This window comes from Antennarius striatus, chromosome 3, assembly GCF_040054535.1.
Source record: "Antennarius striatus isolate MH-2024 chromosome 3, ASM4005453v1, whole genome shotgun sequence".
NCBI lineage: Eukaryota > Metazoa > Chordata > Actinopteri > Lophiiformes > Antennariidae > Antennarius > Antennarius striatus.
Window position 1 is genome coordinate 18,327,686 of NC_090778.1, and position 8,595 is coordinate 18,336,280.

At 37.4% G+C, this 8,595-nt stretch overlaps 1 protein-coding gene across 1 annotated transcript; it reads right to left on the reverse strand.

Annotated features, from left to right (window-relative positions):
* Positions 1-614: 614 nt before the first annotated feature.
* Positions 615-8,210, reverse strand: ndc80 (NDC80 kinetochore complex component). Its single transcript, XM_068311246.1, has 17 exons — positions 8,071-8,210; positions 7,475-7,573; positions 7,077-7,160; positions 6,298-6,424; positions 5,618-5,790; positions 5,431-5,533; positions 5,260-5,349; positions 4,908-5,001; positions 4,013-4,113; positions 3,726-3,870; positions 3,080-3,285; positions 2,711-2,860; positions 2,259-2,348; positions 2,005-2,097; positions 1,637-1,767; positions 1,321-1,423; positions 615-1,057 (listed from the first exon to the last, which is right to left on the reverse strand). The coding sequence occupies exons 1-17, from the start codon at positions 8,076-8,078 to the stop codon at positions 929-931; spliced, it is 1,926 nt and encodes a 641-aa protein (XP_068167347.1). The 5' UTR covers positions 8,079-8,210; the 3' UTR covers positions 615-928.
* Positions 8,211-8,595: the final 385 nt, after the last annotated feature.

An 8,595-nucleotide genomic window follows, 5' to 3' on the forward strand; every position in this document is an offset into this window, starting at 1 on the left:
ACTGAACTGACATGACGTGGAGTTTCAATGCCCGGCCCCGTGGCCCCAACTCACTACGTGAATTATTTGTAATTCTTTCAAACAGGTGAAATTAGAAACATACCCTTGGCCAAACAGAAGGTATTACTGGGCTCAACGGCTGTGATTAACCACAATTCAGGACAACTCAACTCCCTCTGAAAAATGTAAAGACTCCAGGTACAAATAGTAATGTTTTTACTCTACTTTTCTCAGGCAACCTAGATTCTTCTGTATCATAGAACACTTGTCAAATAGAGCAGCTGCATCAAAGACATTTTTATTTGAAAATGTCTGTAAACCTTAAAAAATTGTGAAGAGATGTATGATTGATACATGTATATATATTCATATCATTAATTCATAGCTAATAGTTTGTACAATACAAATACTACAAAAAATGTTTTTTGGAATAAATGCTTGAAAGTTAAAGACAACAATTATTAGCTGTGATTGGATTAGTTTTAGACAAAATGAAGCTCTGCAGATACTGTATTTTTCATGATTCATCACAATCATGAAAGATGTTCATTAATGTTTGAATATTTTATTGATGAAACAGTTAAGACTGCAAAAAAAGTCTCAGAAATGCAACATACTGAGCACAACAGAAACCTGACATCTTTATTATACTAATAGCTAAGAAACCAGCGGAAACAAGCTGTCTAACATATTTTTGCATGCAGTAGTGTGTGCTGCCATCTAGCGGCTACAACAACGGATGTTTAAGTTAATGTAGCACAGCATGACCAGGGGTGAAGGACTGGTTTAAATAGCAAAGCACCCACAAATACAAAAAAAAAAAAACACGAGTAAGGGGCTTTTTAACAATAAAATGGTGCTACACACATTTAAAGAACAAATTACACTTCCATTAATATGATCTCCCCATGCAGATCCTTCCACTTCCTTATAAACTGTTTGCCTTGGTCACGAAAGTCTTCAAAGTTTCCCTCAACTTCTGTACAGCAGCTTCGTCCTCTTCAACGGCCTTAAAGCAGACACGCTGAACTCTGCTGTGCAAGTCCTCCAGGCACTTCTGTAATAACCACAACATCCAATAGGTTATATTAAACATTCATAAAATGACATAAATACTGGTACAGATAGCACTAAAGCAGTCCCGAAACAAGGCATGGTTTTAGAATAACAAGGAACATTGTTTAACATGTTGAGAGCATGGTGTCTTTTTTTTTTTTTGCAGTGTGCAATGCCTGTACCATGGAATTCTGATTTAAAGTATGTTTGAGACAGCAATTCTGTCTTGAGTTAAGAGGAACAAATGCAGAACTGTAAAATTACCTCTGTCACTGACAAGTGGTTGGCCGCTGTGGTAAATACAGAGGCAAGGTTATTAGCAACAGTTCGTCTCTCTTCATTGGTCTCCTGGAGCACCAGGTGGTACCTGAGGAAGAGAAGACCACAAGTGTTTTACTGTAAAACAGAAGACTCATCATTCAGACTGATACGAACAGGATAAATCACACAGAGAGAACTATTTCATGAATATGTGAATAACCTAAGGTGGAAATTAAATGAGTATTGATTATCTTATTTAACAACATTTAATGACATTATAGAGTTCATCAACTGTTGATAAATATATTATGTTACTCACTGTTGCTGTGCTGCCTTCATTTGTTGCACCGCTTCATCATAACCATAATTAACCTTCTTCTCAAGGAGCTTTCGATGGTTCTCCACTGACTCCATCTCTTCTGCCCAATCCTCTTCCTCTCGGGCCAGTTCCTACACAAACACAGGAAACTAATGTTTATGCTAAAAAAATATTTCTGCATGAAATGAAATTTCCAAAGTAGATGCAGGAGGAAGAGGGGGAGGGCAAGGGAGGGAGGAGGGGGAGGGAGGAGGGGGAGGAGGAGGAGGAGGAGGAAGAGGAGGAGGAGGAGGAGGAAGAAGAAATCGCTACTCAATGTGTGCCAATTGGTAAATTCCAACTGTTGAATGGAGTAAAGAAGAGTGTACCTGCATTTCACAATCCAACTGTTCGTCCAGCTTTCGAATCTGTTCTCTCAGCTGCTTCATGTCATTGGACTTGTCCATGATGTTAGAATTCACCTTGGAGGCAGACACACAAACACACACCAACTTAAAATAGTAGTAACCTCAAACTGTGTTCTGGTCAAGTTAAAGCATCACTGAATAATCCACTCTTTCTAAAAAAGAATGGACATTAATAATATTGTGTAACTGTGGGAAATGTAGCAGAAAGAAGTCACCTGCTCAGATGATTCCTCCAGACTGAGGTTCATGTTGGCCAACCGACTGTTCTCCTCCTCTACATCACTGATAAACTTTGTCAGGAGCATCTACAACACACAGTATAGTAAAGTACAGTACATATCAAACAGGTATACAATACCAACATCTAATGGAGAACATCTTTTCCCTCATGCAGTGTAGCAGTTTGTGAGTAGAACAGCTTGAGCATGTGAAAGTCTGATTGATTAGATTGAACACAATCATTACAAGGAAGTGCAGTTAAGTAATATGGCAAATATACGACAATTTTTATTTTTGAGTGCACTTATGGATACGGAGGTTTTTCCTTGTAGACTCTATTAAAATATATTCATTTCTGCTGTGATTTTAAATGTGCCACCATAAAAAAAATATTTAAAGTCTGTCATCATTAAAAACATTTATAATGCCCCGCCAATGAGCTCATTACCTGTATCTGTGTTTTATGCTGAACCATGGTGCCAGATGCACATTCAAATGGCCTGATCTCAAAGTCGCGGCCACAAGCATTCTCTGCTGACAGCGGTATCAGCTTCAGTTTCCGTGCCAGTTTGCTGTACTCTGATAGTTTCAACTCTGCCTGTAATGGACGGAAATTGTGGCACAGGAAAGACACAAAAGAGGTAAGTACCAATTTCTCATCAAAAGTTGACATGTGTCCACTAGATGAAAAACAGATCATTTACTTAATTTGTTATAATTTAACTCATGTCATGACTCATTTCTCACAAAAATCTTTATATCAGATTGTTACGTTTGCTGCTCTTCTTTCTATACAAAGTACTAGTACATACACTACCTTCTCTTTCACTTTGGCCAGAGCAATCTCCTCATTCCACTTGTGCTGTTCAGCATCTTCAAGAGACTTGGTAAGACTGGAGATAGTCTGTTGGAGTTCTCTCTTCTCTCTGTTGATTCTCTCCACATCGGCTGGAGTAAACTTCTGATTCTGCATCTGGTGCTGCAGTTCATTTCGTTCATGTTTTAGAGACTCCAAATGACTGCCTGCAGGAGAGCACAGAGCAAAAATATAGATAAGGTTTTTTTTTAAAAACTGAACACTAAATAATAATAATCAACTAAATATTAGCATGCTAAATTATAAGTATTTTAATGAACATTTTAATGGTCTGTGGTGGAATATTACTCAAAGCAATTCTAATTTTAAACAGCAATTCAAACTGGGAATGAGTCAGAGTCAAGGAAATTCACTAAATTCAACCAGAATTCAATTAGAATTCTGATTATGTTGGTACTTTGCAGGCAGAGACACATTAAAGACCTGAAAATGTCTACAAGTTGCAAATAGAAAATAAATAAACAATAGTTGCCACAGACTTCCTGACAATGACTGCATAAAGAAATCGATAGATGTCCACAAGATCCTCTGTATTCCACCACAGAAGTAGTTGACTGACATGGCCACAATGAGGATTACTATTCACCTGCGTTCTCTAGTTCATTATTCAGTTCTGAAGCTTTGTTTTCGAGGTTAGCTTTAAAGGACTCCAGGCTGCTTCGATAGTTTTGAAGTTGCTTAAGGTCTGTCTGCAGCTTCATCCTTTCCATCCTCTTAGTCATCAGGCGATCCTGTTCAGGAAAAGGAAATAAAGAACCAAACAATTGTGTCACATGTATAAAGTTCCTCCTCTGATTTCATTTTGTTTGTTGTTTTTAAAATTTATAGATGGTATGCGAACTTTTGATGATAAAATCCTTAACCGTCACTGACCGTCTGACTCTCCTTCTCTAGTCGTTCAAGCTCATCACTCAGAATTCTGTGTTTCTCCTCCATCACTGACAGCAAGGATTCATCAACATTGTAAAGCTTCTCTGTGAAATAAACACACACACACACACACACACACACACACACACACACACACACACACCTCATTGAATTTGACTGATCAATTTTTATTTAAGAATAATAATACTAGCAAGAACCCGAGGAAATTCCACGATAAAACAATAATATCAGACTTCGTTTGTTTTCTTTTTTTCTTCGCTGTCACAAGAAAACAAACCACTGTGTCTGATGACGCCCTAACGGCATGACGCTTCAGATCCATCCGTGTAGACCAGGACTGAACTTTGTAAGTTCAGTCCTGGTGAATAAAGCATCGGGGTTCCCCACACAACAACGTTAGGTCCATCACAATCAAAAAATATAAACCGCTATGTTTGACGAAGCCAAAACGGCTCCATGAGAGACATGGACAAATGTGAAGACCGGAGCTAACTCAGCTCGGGGCCCGAACTTCCGGGGAGAAGCCAGCCAAAACTGTACACAAGAAAAAGTTTGTTTTCTTGTGTACATTGTGTTTGCATTATATGTCAATGGACATTAAATAGAAAATATTAGTATTTTTTGTGGTGACAGCTGTTTATTTAATTCCACAATGTTCTCAGGAGCTCTTGTTCATGCGATTTCTTCTGGGAGACGCGCCATGATTGGTTGGGAGCTTGATTGACAGGTAGTGGGTGGAGTTAAAAAGCATGACAGCGTTAGGGTTTCAAGTGAGCTTATTCAAATATATAGGTTGGGAGATAAAAAGAAAACAAAATGAATATTGTGGTAGAATAGACATGGCTTTTTGAGAATTTCATACAGATGCTATGCTTACTTAGTTTAGTGATGAATGTTTCATCCTCATCCTCAAATGTGTCATCCCCTTGCATGAACTTAGAATAAGTCTCAGCTGTGTAGTCCAAGAAAAGCTGGGTAAAGAAAGACCACAGCGAAAGAGAAGATTGACACAATTAAAACAATTTATATATTTCTTCTTTCGACAAGAAAAAAAAAGCAATCATGAGAATGTTGTCACAGATACAGAGAAAACACCATAGGCTTTTCCAGGATGAATGATGAATATCTTGTGTTTGATTCCAGTTACATATTAACATCTAACAAATGGAGTTCCTGATACAGTTCTAGTGATTAGTGATGTGTTTATTCTGCTGTTTACAGAAGTCCACCTTGTTGTACCCGGCACCATCCTCGATGTTGTCACTGTCTTCACAGAAGTCACTGAACAGTAGCTCCTGCTTGCTCAAACTCCACTTGATCTGCTCCACAAAATACATACAACACTGGTTTTATGTAGTTTAAACACACCAAAAGTACTTTCACTTTTGTTTCCGACTCACCTTAACATTATCAATTAACCACATGAGAGCACCAAGTGCCTGAGGCCATGTATGAGGAGCTCCAACAGAATACATCGAACATTTGGAGAGAACAAATGGATACCTTAAAGCAGAAAATGACAGAAACAATGATGTACTAACAAATAAATACAATGTATATTAACAATATACCATAACAGACTTTTACCTTAGTGCTTTTAGGATAGCTGGAACCTCCTCTTCAACTTTTGAGTTAGGCATTTCAAAGCTTGGGTCTAGCTGACGGTAGATGAACTCAAACATCTTCACAAACTCCTTGGTTGAGGGAGACTGAAGGGTCTTGGCTGACAAAGTACCAGGGTAACCCTGCTCAGTCAGGAACTATCAATATATATGAGAAAATATCAACACCAATGAAAAATGATATTTGGTTGGTTTGGTTTTTGGTTGAGATACAGTTCGGTGAACACTGTTCTGTGTGTTAACTGTAAAATAGACAAGATGGTGAGTAGAGTTTGTCGTCATTCTGTTGTACAAAAGCAGGTCTGGACTGAGAACAAAAAAAATTGGCCTCAAGTACATAAGCCCTGAATTCATTTTAAATGTGTACCAAATACTAAACAAAGATCCCATCAGACAGAATGGAAAATCAATTTGATGGAATCAATCAAGTAACACGGTATCTCTATGACATGGTAATATAGCACTTTTTGCCTCATATCAATGTTCAGAGAGGAGTAATATTAATAGTCACTGCAAGAGATAGGAACTTGAGATCATTATACGTATGTGGGATGATGGACTGAAAAAACCCCCAGATATTAATACAGTATGTGTATTAATATCTGGGTATGTAATACAGTATGTGTTGTTGAATAAGTGTTTTACCTCATGCAGCTGCCTTATGCATTGTTGCACAAATGATTTATCATGCAGAGGCCTGGCATCTTTGATCTTCTCAGGTCCTCCAAACCCTGACATGGTGCTGTTGCGAGGCATGCTCGCTCCACTAGTACTACCAGTTAAAACAAACCAGAGTTTGGTACTTGAAAATGGGAAAGTTTAGTTGACATTTAATTCAACCACAAAGTTTTTATTTTTAACTATTCTAATAACAAGCCAAATACAAACTCATTGGGATTATAATTTACAATGAATCTATCCTTTAGAATTATCAATTGTCTTCTCATCTGAAATTAGCAAATTAGAAGAGAGTCGATATTCTAAATCAACTCTCTTCACTTGAACACTTCATTCTCTTCATTTTGAACTCAAGTCATTCATTTGTCTTGTGTTCAAAATGAATGACTGAATTTTGGAATGCTTCAGTATAGAACAATAATTCTGTTAATTTTCTTAGTTTGTGTTTGCAAAAGCCTTCATGTAAATAAATCTTCAGACATTTGTAATCTGTTAGAGGCACAATACAACTCTCTTTAAGATCCTGTTCATAGAATATTTACATGGAAGACTTTTCCTCATTGTGGAACCAGATTCATTGCCATGGCTTACTTTATTATTATTTAATGTTCCTGCTATTTTAATTGTTCAAAAAAATCTGTTTTTTTATTTTTTATTTACATATTGTTCATTCTAAGATCTATGGCAGGATATAAATTTATGTGAGGAACATCTTAATGCACTTTTATAAAGTTGAACTCACATACCGTGCACCAAAGAAGCTGGTTCTCCTTTCAGAGTTGACAGACTGCGGTTTGGGGATATTGAGCTTCCCAAATGAAGGCTGTTTGCTGAAACAAGACCCAACTGTGAACAAGTGGATGTATTGTACTAGCTGAATCACATTTAAAACAACTGCCAGTCCTTCACTGCATTTGTGTCCCGTTTCGTCGCCACCCAAATACTAGTGACAAAATCTCCCAGAACTGTCTGAACTCTGATAAAGCTCAGTTCAGTTGACACCTTGGAAAATGATGCGGTTAACTGTGAAATATATTCACAGGGTGACAATAATTATTAACACAAGAAAATATATAATACTTGTTTAAACAAAAAACCTTTTTCCATTGTAATGACTGAATGTTTTTGTTAACATGAAACACACCTCTGAGGAGTTGTATACACCATGCTCATCCTGTTACTGTCTTGAACTCTCATGGGCAGCTCCGACAGTCTGCTGCTGGTTGCTCGACTCATCCTTCCACTGGAGATAAGTTATTACGAAGTTATAAACAGATTATTTAATGACGGCATTATGCTATTGCTTAAATTCTTCTAAAGTTGCAAAGAGAGGCATTTCACGGTGGCGGTATTTGGGTACGTTTTGAATACAATGTCTATCACTACGGCCGTCGACTGTGTATCCCTCTAATTTGTTAGCTGCCTGACTAGCAATGTAGCTACACGTCACTAACCTTAGAAGACAATATACTGTACTGTCAACTTTGAAATACTCGTTTGAAAGCTACACATATAATTCGGTATTTAGAGAGAAAGTCTGTGTAAAGTATATAATTAGCTTGATATACAGTAGTCGCGAAACGAACAGCTAACTGTGCTAATGTTAACGCATATTACGGGTGACTGCCTGCCTTTTTCGTCTGGTTCAAGAAAGCGCTGCGTTTTTTCTCACTTTTAAAAGCGATTACTTTCAATTGCACTAACTTAGTTGCTTGGTTCACTAGAAAGCGTCAGACCTACCGCTCCATATTTCTTGGGTAGAGCTAGTACATACAAAACGAATCCAACGTCCGAACAGACGAAGTTGTAAACCCCGCCAAAGCAATACAAAACACTGGCAGCGATGACATCAGAGTACGGAAAGCACTAGGGTCAAAACCCTAACAGTCGACAAAGTCACAGACGTACTCCCGTGTTGTAAGATTAGAGAGCAGACCAATAACCCTTTAACAGCTGCAATATTTTAACTCGCCTTTTTATTAGAGTAGAACTAAAAAAAGTTAAAAGCTGACTTTTAATCACCACAACCATAAAAAATAGCATATATATTTTAAAAGGCTGTAAAAATATAAAAATATATTTTCTATTGCTCTACGTATGACTATTAGGTTTTGCTATTTATCATATGTGTATTTTTTAAATAGAGCTAGTACAGAACTACCCAATGAAAGATCTCATCACTATAAGCATTATCTGATGGTACGATTTTAGTAGTTGGGTATGTATGGATCAAATTTATCCCATCAAAAATAACTATTACATGAC